At 36.3% G+C, this 22,444-nt stretch overlaps 1 protein-coding gene across 1 annotated transcript in view; it reads left to right on the top strand.

Annotated features, from left to right (window-relative positions):
- Nucleotides 1-640: 640 nt before the first annotated feature.
- The window catches only part of LOC149527838 (kinesin-like protein KIN-14C), a 40,635-nt gene continuing 18,831 nt past the window's right edge, over nucleotides 641-22,444 (top strand). Inside the window, exons 1-9 of the mRNA XM_089812106.1 lie at nucleotides 641-1,738; nucleotides 1,814-1,977; nucleotides 19,970-20,107; nucleotides 20,204-20,579; nucleotides 20,728-20,849; nucleotides 21,005-21,079; nucleotides 21,299-21,376; nucleotides 21,546-21,647; nucleotides 21,774-21,803. Coding sequence (XP_089668232.1) covers nucleotides 1,537-1,738; nucleotides 1,814-1,977; nucleotides 19,970-20,107; nucleotides 20,204-20,579; nucleotides 20,728-20,849; nucleotides 21,005-21,079; nucleotides 21,299-21,376; nucleotides 21,546-21,647; nucleotides 21,774-21,803 — 1,287 coding nt within the window. The 5' untranslated portion in view covers nucleotides 641-1,536. The remainder of the gene's footprint in view (nucleotides 1,739-1,813; nucleotides 1,978-19,969; nucleotides 20,108-20,203; nucleotides 20,580-20,727; nucleotides 20,850-21,004; nucleotides 21,080-21,298; nucleotides 21,377-21,545; nucleotides 21,648-21,773; nucleotides 21,804-22,444) is intronic.

Here is a 22,444-nt window from a genome sequence, read left to right as displayed (position 1 = left end):
CAAACAAGGCACACAAAATAAACCATGTGGAATATTGTCTAACAAGAATCCCAATGCTATGTGAGAAGGGGAAAGCATTTATGCCCAATGGCCTTTTAGGGAAATGCCAACTTCAATATTCTAAACTTTTCCCTAATGTTTGTTTAGAAAAAGAAAAGATCACTAGAAAAAATAGCACCAAGCAATAGAAAAAAACAATTAAAATTTTTGACATAAAATTAATTTTAAAATTCTTTAAAAACATTATTTTTAGATAAGATTATTCAAAAGTGCACGGTTTCCTAAGAACAAACTAATACTCCTTAAGAACCATTAAAAACTCTAGTCTCCTACCTTGTAACAAACCCAAGACTCAAACGAACTCTACTACCCCTAAAATAGCCCCCCTCACAAACGTCCTTATTATTAAGGAAAACGTTAGATCCTAAATAAGTTTCCTGTCACCACAAAATGCTTACCTTGCCCAAAATAATTTGAAAACAAGGAGTACAGGCTTGGCGTACCAATTCACGGGGAAGTCGGGGTGTTTTAAATTAGGAAGCATAAACCGTGAATTAACGTCACAGTCGCGTGTGGCATCACTTGTTCCCAACAACTTGGGGAAAATACTACTTTACACCTTCAAACGTAACCAGGCTTCATTCAGGCCCCAGCTGTTACAGTCCCAACACTAGCCTAGCTTAGCTTTATCTTTTCAGGGCCCAGCTGTTACACTCGTACGTTCGGCGCATCAAAAGACTGAAATGTCGATTCGTAATCGGCAGAGCAGCTGACAAAGGCTTCATTTTGTACTCTGCCGATTTGGTAACAAACATCTGTCACTACCCAGCACGGTCAATTTGTGAATAGTTTTAATTAATGGAGGGAATGCCCGGCCGGTGACGGCAGTTGACCGTCTGTTTGTGTTCGTCTCATGTTCATGTTCAATTGGTCCCATATCTCCAAGCCCAAATCGCCGAAAGCACGTTAGTTAAAGGGAGGTTCGAGGTTCGAGGTTCGAGGCTCGGTGGGCGCAGTAAAGACGCCGTCGCTAGAGCTGGAGAATAGGGGGAAGGGGTAAAATACATTTAAGACCTACTTGGGCGCCCTTTACTACTCTTTTCAGAATTTGCCTAAAACGGCTCAAATCTGCAGTCAATTCTTTTGGATGGGACGGTGGACATTCACTCCGAAGTAACTGGGGTCCTCGGAATTGATTTGCGACTTACACGTCTCGGAATTTAAGCTCGCTTAACAAATTTCCCACCGTTACGAATACGAATGTCGATTCCAGTTCATGCATTGTTCTGTAATAATAAGAGGTCTTCGTTGGGACAGCAGTTTTGATTGTACATTTTCAGCACAGTGGTTTCAATGGATTAGCGCGGGTGATTGGGAACAGCGCGTGTGAGGGCGGGGAGCCGGCCTGCTCATTATTTAAAAGCTGCGTACTGTCGACGACATTTTTGGACGACCACATTTTTCCCTGTTTGTGTTGGTTGGATTGAAAGCTTGCTTGCTGAATTCTTACGTTTGGGTAGAAAGGGCTGATAGAAAATGGTTGGGGAGAAGGGGGGAAAAGGACTGATAGGGAATGGTCGGGGATCGTCGTTTGAGAGTGTGAACAATGCTGTTGATAGCAAGCTGGGATATCAAAATGCGGAGGCTTTGGTGGAAGACGGCATTAACCATGCTTGCCAACAGCTTACTACGAAGTTGAGTGATATTCACATGGCTTCAAGAAAGGATGCAGAAGCAGGTAATGTACCCATCTGAGATTTTTGTTTTTTATGGGCATTTGGAGATCTGCTAATTCTGTTGTTGTGGAATGTAGGTGTGCGAAGGTCGGATGTTGCAGCTTGGCTAAAGTGCATGTTTGAGAGCGAGCCATTGCATTTGGCTGATGAGCCTTCGGAAGAAGACTTGAGAGTGTGCTTGAGTAATGGAAAACTTCTCTGCAACCTCATTAACAAGCTCAATCCTGGATCTATACCCAAGGTACCATTTTATATGTGAATGCCACAGAAAACTATTATAATTTTATCCACAAATATTTTTTTCTCTGTGTAATTTAGAGAGCGGAGTAAGGATTGCGGAGTACCTTTTATTCAGATCCGAAATACCATAACTCACCAACAGCTGTTGCTTCAGCTCTAGAAGCAATGCCGCATCATACAAGAGTTACTGTTTTTTAAGATTTTAACCCTTTGTAATAGGAGGACAAAATTCATTACAATGAAGATAAAAAAGTTCATAACTATAGAGTAACCAAACGGAAATCAGTTCATCCCGCTCTCCAGCACAGGAATAATTCTATTTCTTATGCAAATGTCAAGCTTCGGTTTTCTATGTCTATCAAAAGCTCGCATTACCAGAATGAAACAGATAGATAACCTGAAACTTAAATATCAATTATAGATAGCCTGAAACTTAAATATCAATTAACATAAACACCTTGCTGGTTCTAGCCCCGCCTCCTTCTCAGCCCAGATGCAATGATGGGCCGTGAAAAGTAGCTCTTGCTCTGTGGCTTCTTCCACTCACAGTTCATACTGTACTACCTGGAAATCTCCCCGAATTGTTTGATGACGTTGATGTAGGCGATGAAAAGTGATATTTTTAGTACTTACACTGTGTTTAAACTCTACTGTAAGTTGGGAAATCCACCATAAGAGGCATACCATGATATAGTTTTTCATGGATCATTGCACTAGTTCTCTCAATTGATTTGAATTATCCACCAACAATCTTTCCCTTCGGTTGCTCTATTTCATTCAATTATTTTCAATCTATCAAACCAGTTTGTTTGTTTGGCTTAGATATTCTGCTTCAATTTCTTCCATCGTCCTTTTCTGGCAATGCTACCATGGACTAGTAGTGTTATATAACATGTCTTTGCCATATTACCCTTTTTTGACTTTGTTTTCTTTGATTTTTTTACATTCTCCAGCTGACCTTTACCAAATTCAGTCTTTCAATCCCAGAAACAGATAACCTATATGCAACGCCCAGAGTTGGCATCAGCGTTGTCAGACTTTTGAGCTAGTATTTTAATGGTGATTACAAATGGAATCCCTATCATAACATGAATTGCAGATATTATCTTTATAATTGCATTTAAGGTTTGAACTTGACATGTTCTTTTGATGACACTGTACCATGCTATGGATTTAAACTTCTATTTTAGTATTTTGTGTTCTCATACTGATAAGTTTTCTTAGTTATTAAACAATACTTTTGAATAGTAAATTGTAGTTTCTGGAATGATTGTGTTAGAATTTTTTGAATCAATGTTTCGGATCACACTCTGTAATCCATCATCAGGAAAGAAGAGAGCTGAAGCAATTTACTTTATGATGGATTGTGGAAAACTGACAAAGCCAAGAAATTTGTTTAATCATAGAATAGTTAATTTCAGTTATTGTGAGGGGGGATTCATGGTAAAGATTCATCAGAAACTTTTATGCTCATAGGGGGGATTCATGGTAAAGATTCATCAGAAACTTTTATGCTCATATCTTGAAAAGTTGGCCCTCAAAAGTCTTATATCTCCTTAATATTCATAATTCAGAGAGTTTTTCAACTTGTTTTTGTCTGTAATGATACTGAATGGAAACAACATGGAATTTAGTAAAATTAAAAACTGTAATTCACTTCATTTTCAACCTCTCAAAGTCCCCAAAGGTTTGCCTACACCTGAATTACAAAAATTCCATTTGAACACTCAGAATATTGTACACTTTCATCACCACAGTTCGTTATAATGATCAACTTTTTATTTTGTGCTTCTCCCACCATCATGTATTGCCACTTTGAAATGGCTTCTTTGTATTTGATTTGTTGGATGATTTTTTGGCCAAGGAGTTTTATCTATATTTTACACATTATGTCCAAACCTTTAACATATTGAACACATATTCTGAGATTTGGTTGAATTGCTAAATTTGGGAGGGCTACAAAAATGCTCTGTAGATTTCTTGCCTTTGATGTGTGGTCATTGCATGATCATCCTCAAAAGTGGGTGCTTGTTGTGTGATATTCAAATTGTCACAAACACTTTTCATATCTAGATGGCATGTTTGTAGGACAATGGGTACTCTAATTGCATCTTCATTTATTTCTATTCATTCTTGTATGGAAGCTCTCAGCTCACAAATCCATCATAATGTCCCCTACTTGGGGTATACCTGATTTTGCCCATAGTAACAATTCCACACCATAATTTTTTTCACAAATAATATAGTATAAATAAATCATATAATATCTATTTATTTTTTAAAAAGTAAATTAGCAATTACTATCACATAATTAAATCTATAGCCTCATTTCTAATAATCAATTATAGTAAGCTTGGAACATTCATTGCAAGTAAGCCCAAGGGTGTGGCATAAAACCCCTTCGCCCCAAGTGGCAAGATTCTCTTTCTATCCAACATTGGGGTGGCCTACTTAATGTTAGAGTAATTATTTGTTCTAACTTATTAATTAAATCACTTTGATTTAATTAATTAAGTTCCCTATTACTCTAGTTTTTTTAAGCTATCTTGTAGGTGCATATAATTAATATTTTATTAATTATATTGTGCAACCCTAGCTTTCTTAGGCTTTAGTTTCCCTTTTCGGGTTTTGTGATTCCTTTATAAGGATTCACCTCTTTGTATTTTATTCATTCACTTATTGGATTATATGAGATATTGCTCTTTGCATGTCCATAAGATGGATTTGGCTTTTTGGCCTCCTTGATTTTTCCTTGCCTCTGTTCTTTGCTTCATCCATGTGACGGGTTTATGCATGCAAGTTTTCTGGGTTATTAATCTTTTCAGATTCTAACATGGTATCAGAGCAAGCTTGCCGCTCGCTGTTCGTGGTTTGTTGAAGCATTTTAGAAGTTGCATTTTTCAGAGGGTTTCAATTTTTAGAGTTATTGTGTATTGGATTTGGAGTGGTCATTTTTTCGATGCATTTTGAGCCCAAATGGACCTCACCGTTGGATTCGTAGCACCCAAAAACCCCTGTTTCCATATAAAATTTGTCCAATTTGGACACAGTTGAAATTTGATGCAAAAATTTGTTACCAGATTTGGGCACGCTTTCCGAAGAAAAGATTTATTTTTTTATTAAAAAAATAAATCATAAAATCAAAAGGCTTTATTAAAAAAAGGCTCATGAGTTTTTATTAAAAAAAGCGTTTTCTTTTTTTGCAAAAATTCTTCGAAGTTTTTTGTTTTTTGTTTAAAAAAACATTTTCAAAATCTTCCAAAAAAGGACGCTGCATCAGCAAAGTATGACAGAGAAGTGACATCAGCAAGGTACTGAAGCAGGTCTGACAGCTGCAGGTGCTGACGTCATCCATCTTTGGGCTGAAATTTGACGGCTTTCAAATCATCATTTCTATAATTTGTTTTGTTTTAAAAGCTGTTTGTGGTTTTTTGGCCATATCTTTGTCATACGGAGGTATTTTTTGATGAATCTTATATCGTCGAAAAGCTCTTTCCGAGCCCGTCATGATGGTGCTAGTTATTTGGACTTTTGATATAGTTTGGTTGCCTATTTTGGCAGTCAAAGCCAGATGTTCTATTTTGCACTCTGGGAGGCGTATCTTGAGCTTCCGATCTCCGATTTTGGACTTCTTTATATCATTGGAAAGCTCTTTCTATGCTCTTTCCAGTGATGCTGGTTGTTGTTCCAGATTTTGTTCCAGGCACATCCTATTCAGTCTTTTGCATTTTAGCATTCTGGTGGATATCCTGTTTGTTTCAGGTCCGGGGATTGATTTTGTTGCTTCAGTTACTTCGTTTTGGGCTCTACCTTTTGTTGTTTCAGCCTTATGTCTTTTCTAATCATTTTTGATATTCATTGTAAGCATTTTTATGCAACGCACTGAGATAAAGTGCCACTCTTGCGTTTCGGGATCCTTTTCATCATTGTGATTCGTTGTACTCGCACTATTATATAAAGTGCCATGGGGGGGATAGTTGTTTGCCGCTTATAGGCCCTCTTTCTCTAATTCCTCATGCAGTTTCGATGACACGTGCCTTTATTTGTGTTTGTACCTCACTCTCGATGTGTTTGGCTCCTGTGTTGTAGGAGATTTTTGGCCCATCTTTTCAGCTGCCTGTCACCTCACCTGCCTTAAGGGGAGGTTATATTGCTGTTCTATGCTTCTTTGGTTGATGGTTCGTGCCTTCTATTTCCATGGAGGTTCCTTTGGTTGATGGTTCGTGCCTTCTATTTCCATGGAGGTTCTACAGATCAGCATTTTGACAGAGTTTTGCGGTTCTTCATGCTTCAATGATTCTCTTCTGATCTCTTTGTTCCTTCTTCTGGAACATTCTTTGCTATCTCTTTTTGGAGTAGGGTTTTTCTCATGTGGTTTTCTCTATTTCTCCTCTTTATAGAGATTTTGTTGTGATTGGGTACTTGATCTGGCCTTGTTGCCGGGACCCAATTCTCTTTCATAGCTGTGCTAGGTTAGCTTCCTCCCAAGCTTCGCTTAAGGGGGGGTGTTAGAGTAATTATTTGTTCTAACTTATTAATTAAATCACTTTGATTTAATTAATTAAGTTCCCTATTACTCTAGTTTTCTTAAGCTATCTTGTAGGTGCATATAATTAATATTTTATTAATTATATTGTGCAACCTCCCTTTTCGGGTTTTGTGATTCCTTTATAAGGATTCACCTCTTTGTATTTTATTCATTCACTTATTGGATTATATGAGATATTGCTCTTTGCATGTCCATAAGATGGATTTGGCTTTTTGGCCTCCTTGATTTTTCCTTGCCTCTGTTCTTTGCTTCATCCGTGTGACGGGTTTATGCATGCAAGTGTTCTTGGGAGATTAGTTTTTCACCTAATCTAACACTTAAAAGGGTAGCCTGTATATGCTCTCCCAAATGTGTCTCCTTACTAACCCATACATAATTGCTTATAGGAGAATAATTAATTTAATAAGTGATTCTCCTTGCTAACTACTTGAAAATAAATTGAAGAATATTTATTAGACATTAACTGTTGGAAACATGAATGTTGATGATATTCCTATGGGGGAGTATTGTAGAAACATGATTAGATCATTATCATGAGGATATGTTACATTCATGACTGTGTTTGTCATTGATGTCAACATAGTAGTTTTCTGTGGTATCTGACAGAAGAACAACGGTGAAGATCAAATTGGTACGTACAGATCGTTGAGTATTTTCACTAGCGAGGTTAATGAGAGATACTACTAAGTGTCTAGCATATGCAACTAATGTCGGGAGCAAAAGATATTAAGTCTGAAAGAAGTTATACAAGCTTTGACGAAGATTGTTTTGAGATAGAGTTTATAGAAGCATGTTTTGGTAAACTTGTTATATCTCTTAGCAGAATTGTTATTCTGAGAAGCAAGGTTAAAGGCGTGTAGAAGATCTGTTGGATATGACATGGCTAAGCTCTCTCGTCATAATATTACACGTGCGGAAAGGTATTCAAGTTACAAGGTGACAAATTGATGTTATCGCTAAAGTATAACTTGCGCTTAATGAGGTTCTATAATAATTAATTGAGAAGGTGTAATAGCCGACTTGGGGAATTGTTTTATGGATTCAGTATAAAGGAAGGACATTTTCCTTTGCTATGAATGTAAGAGAGAAGCAAGCATGAAGAGCGGAACAAAAGAGAAACAAGTTAATTGCGAAGATACGCAGAGCAAAGCGAAGTTGGAGAAAACTTCATTGCTGAGATTTTATTTAGCGATTTGAGGTTCGTGATCGGGTCTACAAGGTTTGACAATGATTGCTCTGGTTGACAGGACAAAGGAAAGAGGATAAAGCATAGTATGGACAATTATTCTGCAAGGAATAGTTGGATAGTGAAGTTCAATGGTCTTGCCCCAAAAGCTGTTTGGACAGTGGATCCTTCTGCCTTCCACAACTTCTAACAGGGTTGGAATCTCCTAACAGGGATTCAAAGTCTCTTAACAGGGACTCTTATGTACTGAATGTGTTTATAGATTCACAACAGGGTCCATCCTCTAACAAGGAACATATATATTAGTATATCTTTGTGGGCATCATTCTCACTGGGGTTTTCCCTCTGATCAAGGTTTTCCCTAGTTAACAAATTTGGTGTAATTGTATATGTGCATCTTGTTATGGTTGCTATATACTTTGGTTGCATGGTTAAGATTAGTTAAGGTTGATAAATGTTTTAATTTGAAAACTGATTCACCCCCCCCCCCCCCCTCTCAGTTATCTTGGTGGACTATTATTTCTAACTATTGGTATCAGAGCATCAGGTCCTTGAAGATAATGTTTAACAACTTTGGTAGATCCATGGCGAACATATTCAAAAAGGATAGTCTGAAGTTTGATGGAATAAATAATGACAGTTGAAAGGAAAAGATGAAGATGCATCTGCTGTGTATGGGTCTAGGATATTGGCTCTCGACAAAATCAGATAAGACAATTATTGCTGAAATTGCGTTGGAAACCTGTACCGAGGATGAGAGAGAACTTTTCGTGTGCAACATGAGAGCTAGAGAAGCACTAATGTTTGCACTTCTTGAAATAGAGTACAACCAGGTAAAAACACTTTTACTTCTCATAAGATTTGGAAAGCTTTGGAAAATAGCTTTGAAGGTGATGAACATTCTAAGAAATTGAGGCTACAAAGTTGGATTTGTGCATTTCAATATGCTAAAATGATGGAAGATGAATCTATAATAACATATGTAGGCGGAATATCAAAAATTACTGCAGGTATCAGATCTCAAGGAGGAACCAAGGAAGATGACGAGGTGATTTAGAAGATATTGAAGATTTTCATGCAACCATTTAAGCAGGTAGTCGAAATGATATAGTTGTTGATCACTTGTACCAAAGATTTCACCAAGGTAACATTACTTGGGAGACTTGAAATAGTTGAGAATGAGCTTAGACAATCTGGAGAATTGTCTAGAACAGAGACAACTTCAGGAGCCCTAAACATTCGACCTAATCTATCAAGGGGCACAAGTGCTAGAGGAGATTTTGCTAGTCGTAGCAGATTTGATGAGGACATAATGATAGAAGGAGTAGCCCTTCTTGTAAGAAGAGAAAAAGATGGTAAGAAAATCTTTAAATGTTGGACTTGTAATGAGTTTGGTCATTATGCATCTAAGTGTCCTAAAAGAGGGAAAAAGTATAAAGGAAAGTTCAAACCTAGAAGAGATAGAGATTGTTTGTATACCAATGAAAAAGATGATTCTGATGAACAAGCAGTAAGTGCTAGTGATGATGAAATAGCATTTGTAGCTATTAAAGAAGAAAGTCCAGAGAAAATGGCTTTGATATTACAGGTTGAAAAGAAATCTGATTGGATAATTGATAGTGGTTGTTCACATCATATGACTAGTGATATGAACAAGTTTGTTGACTTCAAACGTTATGTGGAGGCTTTGTTAGAGTTGGAAACAATGCAACTTGCCATGTTAAAGGTATTGGATCTATAACTCTTGATGGTAACACTAAGGATGTATATTTTGTTGATGGTTTGAAACACAATCTTTTGAGTGTTGGACAATTAGTGGATAACGGTTATTAGTTACAATTCACAAAAAAGACATACATAATCAGAGACAAAGATGGAAAGGTAATTGGAACAGGAATCGGATCTAGAAGTAATGTATTTTGTTGAATCCCACTGAAATGACATGTTTGGTTGCTAAGGTAGATGACAGTTGGTTATGGCATAAGAGATTTTGTCATATAAACTTTGACAACATTGTGAAAACTAGCAATATGTTTGCAGTTAGAGATTTGCCTAAGATTGTAAAGCCTACTAACACAATTTGCAAGGAGTGTGTATTGGCAAAGCATAACAGAGCTTCTTTTCCCAGCAAAAAGTTTACTACTACAACAAAGTTGGAGATTGTACACATCGATCTTAGTGGTCCTACAAAGACTAAAGGATTCTATGGTGAAAGGTACTTCATGATTATTGTTGATGATATCATATTTGGAGGAGACGATAATAAAAGTGACAAGTTTGCAGAGGAAATGAAGAAGGAATTTGAAATGAGTATGATAAGGGAAATGAAATAGTTCCTAGGATTACAGATTGTGCTGGATAAAGAAGGAATCTTTATTTCTCACACTAAGTATTTGAAAGATCTATTGAAAAGGTTTGGTTTGGAAATATGTAAACTAGTGAAAACACCTATGATAACTGGACACAAGTTATCTACAAAGGATGAGACACCTACTGTTGAGCAGAAGAAGTACAAATCTATGGTTGGAGGATTGCAATATCTGACTCACACAAGGCCGGATATAGCGAATGCAGTTGGAATTGTTGCAAGATTTCAAGTTGATCCCAGAGAAGCACATTATGCATTAGTTAAAAGGATATTTAGATATCTGAAGGGAACAATAGAGTTCGGATTGTGGTATGACAGATCTAATGATTTCACTTTATATGCTTATACTGATACTTGATTGGGTAGGCAATATGGATGACAGAAAGAAGACTAGTGGTAGAGCATTTTTTCTTGGAGGAAGATTGGTCTCTTGGTTAAGCAAGAAGTAGGATTGTATCTCATAGAGTACAACAGAGGCAAAATGTGTTGTAGCAACAAACAATTGTAATCAAGTTGTTTGGATGAAGTAGATGCTGAAGGATATAAGGATAGAATTCAGTGAACTTGTTGTCATACATTGTGATAACACAAGCACAATGAATATGTCAGAATCCAGTATTGCATTCTAAGACTAAGCACATTTCTATCAAATATCACATGTTGAGAGAGAAAGTTGCAGAAAAGGAAATCGGATTGGAGTATGTAAGCACCAAAGAGCAGATTGCAGATATTTTTACCAAGCTTCTTCCCAAAGCGACTTTTGAGTATTTGTGAGGTATGCTAGGGGTTATGCCCCTACCTACATCAGAGTAGATGATGCAAGAGTGCATCAATCTAGTGTTACAGAGCATTATTGTTTGTCTGGTCTGAATGCTGATGCTACTTGTATGGGGGAGTATCTGTGATGGACAGAGTCATCTAGGAATCTTGATAGACATTGTTTTTAAACAGTGTCTTTGGACACTTGAGCAGGTCAGAGATAGTTGTTGCAGAGATATGTGGTTGCCGAAACCTTTGACATTGATGTCAATGGGGAATTGATTACAACATGAAAAACATTTTGATACATGGAGAAGTTACAGAGCACATTGAGGTATATCAACGGGGAAGAATGATTGATGAAGAGGATTTGAAAAGAAAGGATAACAGTCTTTAATTGTTGGTATTCTTGGAACTAGATGTTTTTCATCTATGTTGCCATCAATGCCAAAGTGGGAGATTGTTGGAAACATGAATGCTGATGATATTCCTATGGGGGAGTATTGTAGAAACATGATTAGATCACTATCATTATGATATGTTACATTCATGACTGTGTTTGTCATTGATGTCAACATAGCAGTTTTTTGCGGTATCTAACAGAAGAACAACGGTAAAGATCAAGTTGGTACAGATAGATCGTTGAGTATTTTCTCTAGCAAAGTTAATGGGAGATAAGTGTCTAGCATATGCAGCTAATCTTGGGAGCAAAAGATATTAAGTCTGAAAGAAGTTATACAAGTTTTGACTCAGACTGTTCTGAGATAGAGTTTACAGAAGCATGTTTTGGTAAACTTGTTATATCTCTTAGCAGAATTGTTATTCTGAGAAGCAAGGTTAAAGATGTGTAGAAGACATGTTGGATATGACATTGCTGAGCTCGCTCGTCATAATATTACACGTGTGGAAAGATATTCAAGTTACAAGGTGACAGATTGATGTTATCGCTGAATTATAACGTGCTCTTAATGAGGTCCTATAATAATTAATTGAGAAGGTGTAATAGCCGACTCGAGGAATTGTTTTATGGATTCAATATAAAGGAAGGACATTTTCCTTTGTTATGAATGTAAGAGAGAAGCAAGCATGAAGAGCGGAACAAAAGAGAAACAAGTTAATTGTGAAGATAAACAAAGTAGAGCAGAGTTGGAGAAAACTTCATTGTGGAGGTTTTATTTAGAGATCCAAGGTTTGATATTTGGCTCCGAGGTTCTTGACCTAGTCTACAAGGTTTAACAGTTATTGGTTTGGTTGACAGGACAGAGGAAAGAGGATAAAGCATAGTGCGAACAATTATTTTGCAAGGAGTAGTTGAGAGATCAGTTGGATAGTGAAGTTCAGTGGTCTTGCCCCAAAAGCTGTTTGGATAGTGGGTCCTTCTACCTTCCACAACTCCTAATAGGGTTGGAAGCTCCTAATAGGAATTCAAAGTCTCCTAACAGGGATTCTTATGAACTGAATGTGTTTATAGACTCGTAACAAGGTCCATCCTCTAACAAGGAACATATATATCAATATATCTTTGTGGGCATCAGTCCTACCGGGGTTTTCCCTCTGATCAAGGGTTTCTCTAGTTAACAAATTTGGTGTAATTGTGCATGTGCATCTTGTTATGGTTGCTGTTTACTTTGGTTCCATGGTTAAGATTTAATTAAGGTTGATAAATGTTTTAATTGGATAATTGATTCACCCCCCCCTCTTAGTTACCTTGGTGGACTATTATTTCTAACATTAACATCATGCTACATACTACAATATTTGTTAGTTTACAAGCCTGCTGTTTTCGGAATGTAGAACTCTTATATCAGATGTGTTCCTCCTTGATATATATTTTAGTGAAGAATAAATCTTGCATTCTAAACTCAAGCTGATAATAGTAGGAAGTCTCTACTCTTATTTATTTTCTCATTCCTCTTAGGTCGCAAAATCCTTATTCCAAATTTATACTTGATCCATTTACTTATGATCAGGTTAATGATTCTTTCCTTGATGTCCTTCCAAATGAGGCTTCCACTTCCTTTATACTTGTTAGGTTGTGGTGATTGACCAGGGAAGTACTGTGCATACTCCATAATTCCTCGGCGGGGTTCGACATTTTATTGTCATTTTTGGGCCGACATGTTGTAACTAATTTTAACCCTAAAGTGGCAAAAATAATTGTATAAAATTGCTTAGGGCTAGGGATTTCATAAGGTGTGCTGTGATAATTGCCTCTTGCGGCAGTATTGAGCTGTAAGGGATTACGAATTGTAATCAGGTTGTAATCATTGGATGGTAATAATATTGGATTCGCTGTTTGGTGGACATAGCCCAAGGATTGGGCGAACCACGTTAAATCTTGGCATCTTGTGTTCTCTTTTGTGCGATTTATAATTTTCTGATATTGGTTAAATTTGCATGTAAATGTTATTTTTGTCTGTGGCTAATCCTAACAATACCCCCTTATATTGGAAGGGTCACTTTAAGGAGCATCCGCTGCCTTTTTGCAATTGCTTGCTGTCTTCCTTAATATTAATTGCTGCTACCTTTGCTTCTATTACACACATGGGCGCTATTTATATGAATCTTTACCTTTATATAATAATGATCTCTGCCTATGTTGTATCCTCATCAGCTTTATTGATGAGGCTGCTCCCCTTTTAATTTTTTTAATCCTATCGGCCTCCTATTTTGAAATACTATTATATTTTTGTTTATTTCTGGTCAGACCTGCTTTCATCACTTGATTTTTGGTGCTTGCAACCTAAGGGCCTGTGAATTGGGAATTAGAATTGAGAATGGGAATAGGAATGGGGATTGGGAATGGGATTGAAAATTGCAATCCGAGACATGTTTGGTTCACCTAGAATTTGTTTGGGAATATGTTAATCCCATATTTGGTTGTACAAAACTGCAAATACGGAATATGTCAATCCAGTGTTTAGGACACTGAGAGCTGCTCTATTTATCACCCACCTTGCTTTGTTTACCACTCACATTACACTTCATTTCTGCCTCCTATTATACCAACACTTGTTATGCACACAGCTTCTCACATTTCACATTCCATTGCCAACAAAACTGTGTGAAAATGGCTGTGTGAAATCATCTTACATACTAAATCTATGGCCTTGCTGATATCGTAGATTGGGAGCCTTAATGTGAACTGAATTCACATGAAAAGTTTCAATAAATTTGAATTCTATTCCCATGTTATAACTTGAAATTGAAATATAAATTTGACATTTTAGTATTTTACCTCGATTTTCTCCAAGTCTTTTTGTTTCTTGCCTTGCTCCGCACTAGCCTCATCTGAAATAGGCAGCAGCATATGATTGACATCCCTCCACCTTAAAGATTCTATTATAAAGATTCTGTAACAGAAATGCATTGCTTGTGGGGATGCTGGATTTTGTACGAGAAGGCATGCTGCCATGTGAATTTATGTTGTCAAGAGTGGGCAGATTAAGAGATCTCTGAAGACCTGAACGTCTGGCCTTGACTACTAGTAGAATTTGACGTGTTTCAGATTGATGTCGTCTTTCAGGGTTGTTCATTTGACTGCCTCTGGATTATCTGGTTTGATCTCTGTCTTTCTGTTGAGCAGTTGGAAGACGAAACCAAAGTAACAAGAATTGGAATCGGCAAGGCCGAATCGAATCGTGAATTGGCCATGAATCGGAATTGATTCAGCCACGAATTGGCAAATTAAAAGAACCCTTGAAATTTAGTGAGTAACTTATTTCATAAACCCTTTATTGCTGATTTGATTCACCGATTCACATAAAATCGTTTGGCTTGAATCGAATCGCTGAATCGCATGAATCGCGTGAATCGTCGTGATTCTTGGAACTATGGACGAAACAGATTGCTTTGCCTCATTTGACGATGTCCAGATTGAGTGGCGCCAATATGATTTGGCCAAATTGGCAAATTAAAAAACTCTTGAAATTTAGTGAGTAACTTATTTCATAAACCGTTTATCGCTGATTCGATTCACCGATTCACATAAAATTGTTTGGCTTGAATCGAATCGCTGAATTGCATGAATTGTATGAATCGTCGTGATTCTTAGAACTATGGATGAAACAGATTGCTTTGCCTCATTTGACGATGTCCAGATTGAGTGGTGCCAATATGATTTATCCTATAACCCCTCTAAGCACGGACTCGAAAAGATTATACAATTTGGAAAAATGAGATTCGGAAAAGGAATAGCTATTCCAATAACCAAGTTTTTTTGGAATGGACATATGCTCATTTGGGGCAAAAATGGGAATACACATTCCTATTCCCAATTTCGTTTTGACGCACCAAACAGAGAATACAAAACAAATTCTAATTTTCCATCCTATTCTGGTTGTAATCCAGCAACCAAAAGGGCCCTTATTTATATGGTTGCAATTCCATTTATTCAAGGACCAGACATTTCTTGTAATTCTTGTATGGAAGCTCCCAACAATCCTTTTGAGAAAGGATTCCAATTGTTCTTTATTTTCATCTTCAGGCCATGTAGCCGTCTCTGCAAATTCATGACCTGATTCCAATTCTTCACCTCATATACTGTCTTGAGCTTGTCCCATATGTTTTTGGCTGTGGATGAGTCTCGGATTGGACTGATCTTCATAATACACGCTGAATATGATGATTGATTTAGTGTTTCTGTTGGCTTGATCAAATTTCTTCAACTTACTAGCATCAGCCTTATGTTATGTAGTGGTACCATTGATGATTAGCCAAACTTCCTCAAATGTGAGTTGAGTTTTTAGTTTTGTCTTCCACGCAGAACAGTTATTGAGGCACAACAGTAGAGGACGTGGTCCAGCAAATATTTTGGAAAACTTCTGCCATTGTGCTAACAAAATAAGGTGTTTTCTTATCCTATTTCTTGTCACTCAGATCAACAACATGCTGTATAAGAGAGGATAATATAGGGATAAAATTAACATGATTAAAAAGTAGCAAAGTTGAATAATACTTTTAAGAAATGGCTTTCAAAAATAGCCATACAATAGTATATGCAAGAATAAAAATATTATCTTTAAAAAATTAAAATTAAAATTGTAAATTGTCCTCTTAAAGAGAGTTTGCTACTTGAAGGAGGCAGATATAACCCAAAAGGAGCACCTACACTGGTTGGCAGAGGATACAAACAAATAAAGTTGTTGAATTGAACCACAAGCTCAAGAACAGCAATATTCTCTTAAAGAAACTCAAATTATTATTGTAAATTGTCTCTTTTAAAGAGATTTTTCTGCTTGAAGGAAGCAAATAAAATCTGAAAGGAGTAGCCATCTCAAGATGTTTATTATTCATCCTTAGGAATTGTATTTGGATGAGTTAGCATCTGCATGATGTTGAACCCCTTTACCCTGCACAAGATGCTCAACAGCACTAGTGTGACACTTATCATCCTCATTAAGAGCATAAAACTCTCAACTTTTCTCTCTCCTCTAATGATTTTTTTACCTTCCTCCATCAACTCAGCTTGACTTGGATATCCTTGCACTTTTCAAATTCTTTTCTTTGATTGACCACGAAGATGAATTAATGGTGTGATTCATCTGCAAGGTATGTAATTACAAAAAACAGAACATCAAGTATTTTAAGCCAGAATTTAATCAATTTATGGCTATGAAAGGACCTTTTTGTTCGAGTAACATTCACATAAGAAAGAGAGGAGTATGGTAGGTAGAGTAGATTAGGACAGAAGGGCAGTCAATGCCATCACAATCTGCATGGTAGGGTATAATTATATATGGTCCTGGCCTGAACGCCCTTGGTTTGCATTTAATGTAGGGTGAAGAATGTACTCATCAAAACACACTCAACTGCAGACCTGCAGGTTGTAGTCAGGCAATGAAGGATACTTGGCACTCAAATTAATCCAAGCAGAATTCACAATCCTCTTTCAAAAGAAATGGAGTTTCAATGAAGTAAGCAGGCCCACAACATCCCTGCAACTAAGATTCTCCATGACAACATTCACAAAATAATCCCAATGAGTATTGTGTAATTCATTATAAATGATGCATGTAAATCTCTCAAGTGAGATACCTTCACGAATGTAAATCTCCTCCAATGTACTCTTCTCTACCATCTTCCTTATAGCTTCATAGACATAGGATAAGGGTGATTTTCAGTTATCCTAGGTGTGTTTGTGTGTGTTATTTGTACATAATTTCTTCATGCCCCTTGCCCAGTGCTGGTTTTGCATTTAACAAAAGAGGAGAGGAGTAAAAGTAAAGAAGAGGAAGAACAGTTTTCAAGATGTCGTTGGGATGATGACTCCTATTTCTGACCTTATGTTCAAAGTACCTATGCGCTAAACATTGATCCATGATTTTTTCTTTTGTCAGCTCTCAATATAAATTATGATTTATAGTATTTGATTATGTCTATGACTCCATGTTTATCACTCTATCAGGTCAATTTTGGACTCAATGAATTGTTATTGTCCTTTTATAAAAATTATCTATCTTCTTTTAGTTTTTATAAGTTGCTTTTTTGTTTTTCAAATTTTTTTAATATATTTAATATTCAAAATCTAGTGTTTAATATTTTACATGTAATTTTGATTGTTGTTATCCCTCTTAAAATCCAGAAAACTTTGCTGTTCCTGAAACCCCAGGGATCTTTGAAACTCATAAATGCTTTTAGTTATTCAATAGTTCAAATCAACAGTGCGTAATTACGCCGAAGGCGTTCCTATAGTGAAGTTCTCAAACTTCATTATTGCATCTATGGTCTAAAATACTCAATACATGATGCAAGACGATAGAAATCATCGCCACCATCTAATCCTTTTACTTTTGATTCGTCCACATAACCGCCGTCATAAATATCTATTTTAGACTTTTTTAAGCCAATGCAAAGGAAATGGGCTTCAAACTGTTTTACCTCCAACTTTTTATGCGTCTGCCTTGGCGTTAGTTTCCATATGCGTGCAGGGGGGGTCGTGTTGCCTGGGACAGCGTGCCCAGCATGGGGCAGCGTCCCCCCTCAGCCACATGAGTATTTATAAGGGTCTGCACAGTCTTCTTTGGTGCTTAGAATGGTTAAGAGGATGGTGACGTAGGGTGGTGGGTTAGAATTTATTAGCTAGACTTGTTTTTTGTTAAAAAGATGAATATGTATGTGTTAGATGTTCAGTAGTTGTAAAGAAACATTTTTATTATTGTTTAGAATTATTTTAATTTTAGTTTGAGTTAGTATTATAAATCTTCACGTTATTATTTTGTTAATTTGTGTTCAGCAAACTTCTACACTTGACCATATGTAAACTAGATCTTTATGTATAGGGTTAGTATTGTAGACATTGCTAGGGTAACATGTTACATTGTGCTTGCTATTGTGGTTAGGGTTACAATTATGATCAAGGTTAGGTTGAGGTTTTCTTTTAGGGATATAACTAATTTTATGGTTAAATTTAGGGCTTTTATTAAATGTATGATAATGGTTTCAATTTATGTAGCTAGAGGTGTATTTACAATATGGGTTTTAATTTTATATAATATTATAGTTATGGTTAAGATCATGGTTTAATATTTGCAATAAGATTCAAGGTTAATGATTATGATAATGGAGCATGATTATCTTCTACATTGTTAAGTTTAATTAAATTTAATTGAGGCTTATGATGGATAGTAGTAAAAATAGAAAAGTTTTTCTTCCCATGCCAATCTCATTTGCTTCGATCCATCCATATTAAACCCTTAAAGCTTAAAAAGTTAAATCTCAAACATTCCTTAGTCTAAACAAGCTCAATATGTGTGTATGCTTTAAACTAAATAAACTTTAAATAACAATATGACTATTGTAAACTCTAAATAACATTGTTTTGGTTGCTGGAGTAATGAATTAGCTCAAACATAGGTAGATCTATATGTGTTATTATCCAAACAAATAAATCAAATATTTTTTTTAATTGACCTTTAATATATTTTCGGCGTACCCATTGCACCACCTTAGGTGCAATTGCTAGTTACTAGGATGGGATAATTCTAACTTAGAATTCAATAGTTCAAGTCAACAGTGCATAATTACTAGGATGGGATAATTCAAACTTGGATTCTGTGATACTTAAGCTAAAATGGAAAGGGCTACTACTGATAAAACAATGAACAACTGGAAGGACATTGTCTAAGATGTTAATGGCTAATCATCAAATATAAAACTCAAAAGATTTCAACATGTCTCACCTTAAAATATTACTTGAATTAATGTAGCATCTACTAATTGAATAGTCTTCACATAATTTATCATCAATATAATTAACATACTGTGATGCCCTTACCAAGTCTCAGTAAGCAGCTAGTCATATAATCAAAATAGTGCATCCCAGATCTGATCATTGTAGGGTCCTAGTGCAAACTGGTGCTCTTTATCAGAAAAACACCCACCTGGGAACCTGTGTGCAACAAGGAGGTTACACCCAAAGGGGACTCTAAGCCAACATCTTGATTTCTTATTTTAGTCCTCCTAGCCGTCTATTTTTGCATGATTCAGTTCTCATAGCCTTGATACTGAGGGTTGATTGAGTTCCAACTTTTAAGATCATCTGCCTAAGATAAATCGCAGAGCTTTATTTTTTCGAATAATAGCCTCAAGCTTGGTCACATTGTTAGTGTAGGGATCAAGTGAAGAAGAAAAAAGAGCTCCACTTTTGTCCATTTGTTTCTTGAAATTTCAACATCCCTAGCAGGGCCTTTGCATGTCCTGTTAAAGTTGAGTCCATAATGGACTCTGTGGGGTGGGGGATTCCAGTTGCCTCCTGGAGGACTTACTATGTATGCCTCTTTAGTGTATAATGCTTCTTGTGCAGCTCAAGTATTTGCATAAACATGATTCTTGTCTTGTACATTAGCATTTCAAAAAGAACTACGGCATTTGGAAAATATTTTGCTTGTACTATGCCTCTTTAGTGTATAATGCTTCTGCTTCAGTTCAAGTATTTGCATAAACATGATTCTTGTTTTGTACATTAGCATTTGTGGCATTTCAAAAAGAACTCAGGCATTTGGAAAATCTTTTGCTTGTACCTAGAAACTGATTTACTTTCATTATTTTAAGCTGGACTGAATCATTTTAGTTATTCTATGCCAGTTTCTTTTGTACTTGTACATTTTTTTGAGGGCAGTCTGTGTTTGCAGATTATATCAAATCCAAGCCTGGCTAGTACTGAAGGTGCTGCACATTCAGCATACCAACGGTTTGAGAATATTAGGAATTTCCTGGTGGCAATAGATGAATTAAGGCTTCCAACTTTTGAAGCTTCTGATCTGGAGCAGGCATGTACTCTCTTGCTTTTGCTGATCTAGATTGCTTAGCATGTATGATTCTTTTTCCCTTTTTTTCTCAGCTTTGCTGTGTGTTGGTGTCTACAGGGAAGTATGGTGAATGTCATTGACTGTCTTCTATCTTTAAAGGAATATTTTGATTGGAAACATGGGGCAGAGGTCCAGTCTCTATTGAAACAAGGGACTGACATGGGCATCCTTAATGAAATGAACTCTATGGAAAGAAATTCCTCCCCTGGAAAACTCCTCAGCAACAGTTTGAAAAATGGAAGTCAACCACGGAAAAGATGGATACTTCCAGATCTGGATAACTGTCTGGCCTCAGATACCCAACCCACTGAAGAATCTTTAAATGGACAAAAATCAGGCAGGTGGCCTCTAAAGCCTGGTGATTGGAGGGATAACATGGGTTTAGAGCAAAGATTTGACATTGAAAGTCTTTTAGCAAGTTCTATTATGTCAGGTAAGGAAATAAATATTCCTTCTCTGTGGGGGAGTCTCTCTTGTTTTTCATCAGTGAAGTGTCCACATATAGAATTACTTGTGTCCACATTTCCTTTACAAATCCCAAAATCAGTTGTTAATTGTTTATTGCTTTATTGTACTTTTAGATTCTACATCGGCATGGATACAGCATATTGGACAGAAATTTCGTGAGCTTCTCCAAGTTAAAGCAATACGTTATCCAGATATTCAAGCAGCAGAGTGTTCTGGAATGTTGAAATGTCTTGATGTAACTACAAAAACTACAGCCATTGTTGAAATATATATCCACTGTCAAAATATTGTAAACTGTATCTTCTGTTTTCAATTTAATCCTTTCCATGCAGTTTTTTAGGTTTCTCTGATATCAACCCATTCCTCACACCCTTTTTCTGTTGCATGCAGAATGCACCATCCCAATCCTTTTTAAGCCTTGTGGGTGCTATTCTTGGTGACAAACAGAATGAAGAAGTTCCATCTGTAAGTTATTCAAATTCAAATAGCTAAGTTATTTTGTGAAGTTGATTATTCAACGGCAGTTTTCAGTAACATTGCCTGCCTATGTTGTCTAAGGCATGTCTTCCATTTGAATGGTTGTCTAAAAAATGATGCCTTGATTTCCAACTCTCTCTAAATTTTAGCAGTTTGATGGATCAATGTGACCCAAGAGATGACTCTGATTATGTGTATGTTTTACAGCTAGTAGAATTTATGCTGAGGAAAGTAATGGAAGAGTTTGAACGCCGTCTTCTAGTTCAAGGGGAACACACAAAGAAAGTATGTACAAGGAAACCTTCAAAGGCTGATAATAAAGGATACAGGGAAAGCAAGAGTACTAGTATATTATCTGGGAATCTTTTTTCTTGTTAAATGCTTATATTTTTTGAAAATGAATGTTGTCTTTCTTTGGCGATACTTGATTAAATAGATTGATCCACTTTTGCAGCTGAAACTTGCACTAAGAGAAGTTATTGCAAGGGAAGAAAAAATTATATCTAGGGCAAAAGGACTTGAGGCTCTGGCTGCTGGAACTGCAGAGGAAATCAAGGTAGGCATAGGATGTATTATTGAATTTTAAGAAGTTGTAGTATTTTCTGGTTAGTTATGGCAGGATTTTTGGATCTCGTATTCTGGTTAAGTCTGATGTTTTGTTTTCCTTGTACATGTTTAACAGCTTCTTACAGATCAACTACATAAGATAAAGGTTGGTTTTTTATTGTTATTTTTTGTTTTTCAATTTATTTTTGTGCCTGTAAGCAGGATTATTAATTTTTTAAACTAATTATCCTTTCCTTTTGTTAATTGTGATGTAAGGAAATATTTAAGCATTGTATGATTTTAATTTTTAAGTTAAATATTTTTCAACATTATACTGCGAATTTATAAACAGACCAATCATAGTTCCAATAAAGCCTGGTCTTTATTTGTTCATTTTTCCATAAATTATAAGTATTAATGCATATAGAATTACTTCCTGGTTTGCTAATGGTTGTAACTTTTTCGTATTGCCCATTGTGACATGTGTGAAATTTTTTACAGTCACCAATTGTAATGGATCCTTTGTTCTTGCAATTCATATTCTGTTTATGCCAGTTGGAGTGAAATTGTGCTCATTCAGTCAGTCTGAACAGTCCTGTTTTGCTTGGATAAAACTAAGGCAAGATACCAATACAAAAGCCTTATTTTTGACAGGGCCTCATTTATTACAAGTAATTACAACTACTTTTGTAATGGGTGATGAGTTGATGTGGATGCAAGCATTGTCAAGCACTAAAGTTATATCTGAAGTATGCTAATTAGCATTATGTGTGTAGAGGTACCTGTCTACAAGCACCATAGGGACAT

This window comes from Cupressus sempervirens, unplaced genomic scaffold, assembly GCF_028749045.1.
Source record: "Cupressus sempervirens isolate cs-2001-9-10 unplaced genomic scaffold, ASM2874904v1 CseChr00s100002_03, whole genome shotgun sequence".
NCBI lineage: Eukaryota > Viridiplantae > Streptophyta > Pinopsida > Cupressales > Cupressaceae > Cupressus > Cupressus sempervirens.
Note: the sequence above shows the minus strand (reverse complement) of the source record. Positions and strands in the feature narration are given on the sequence as shown.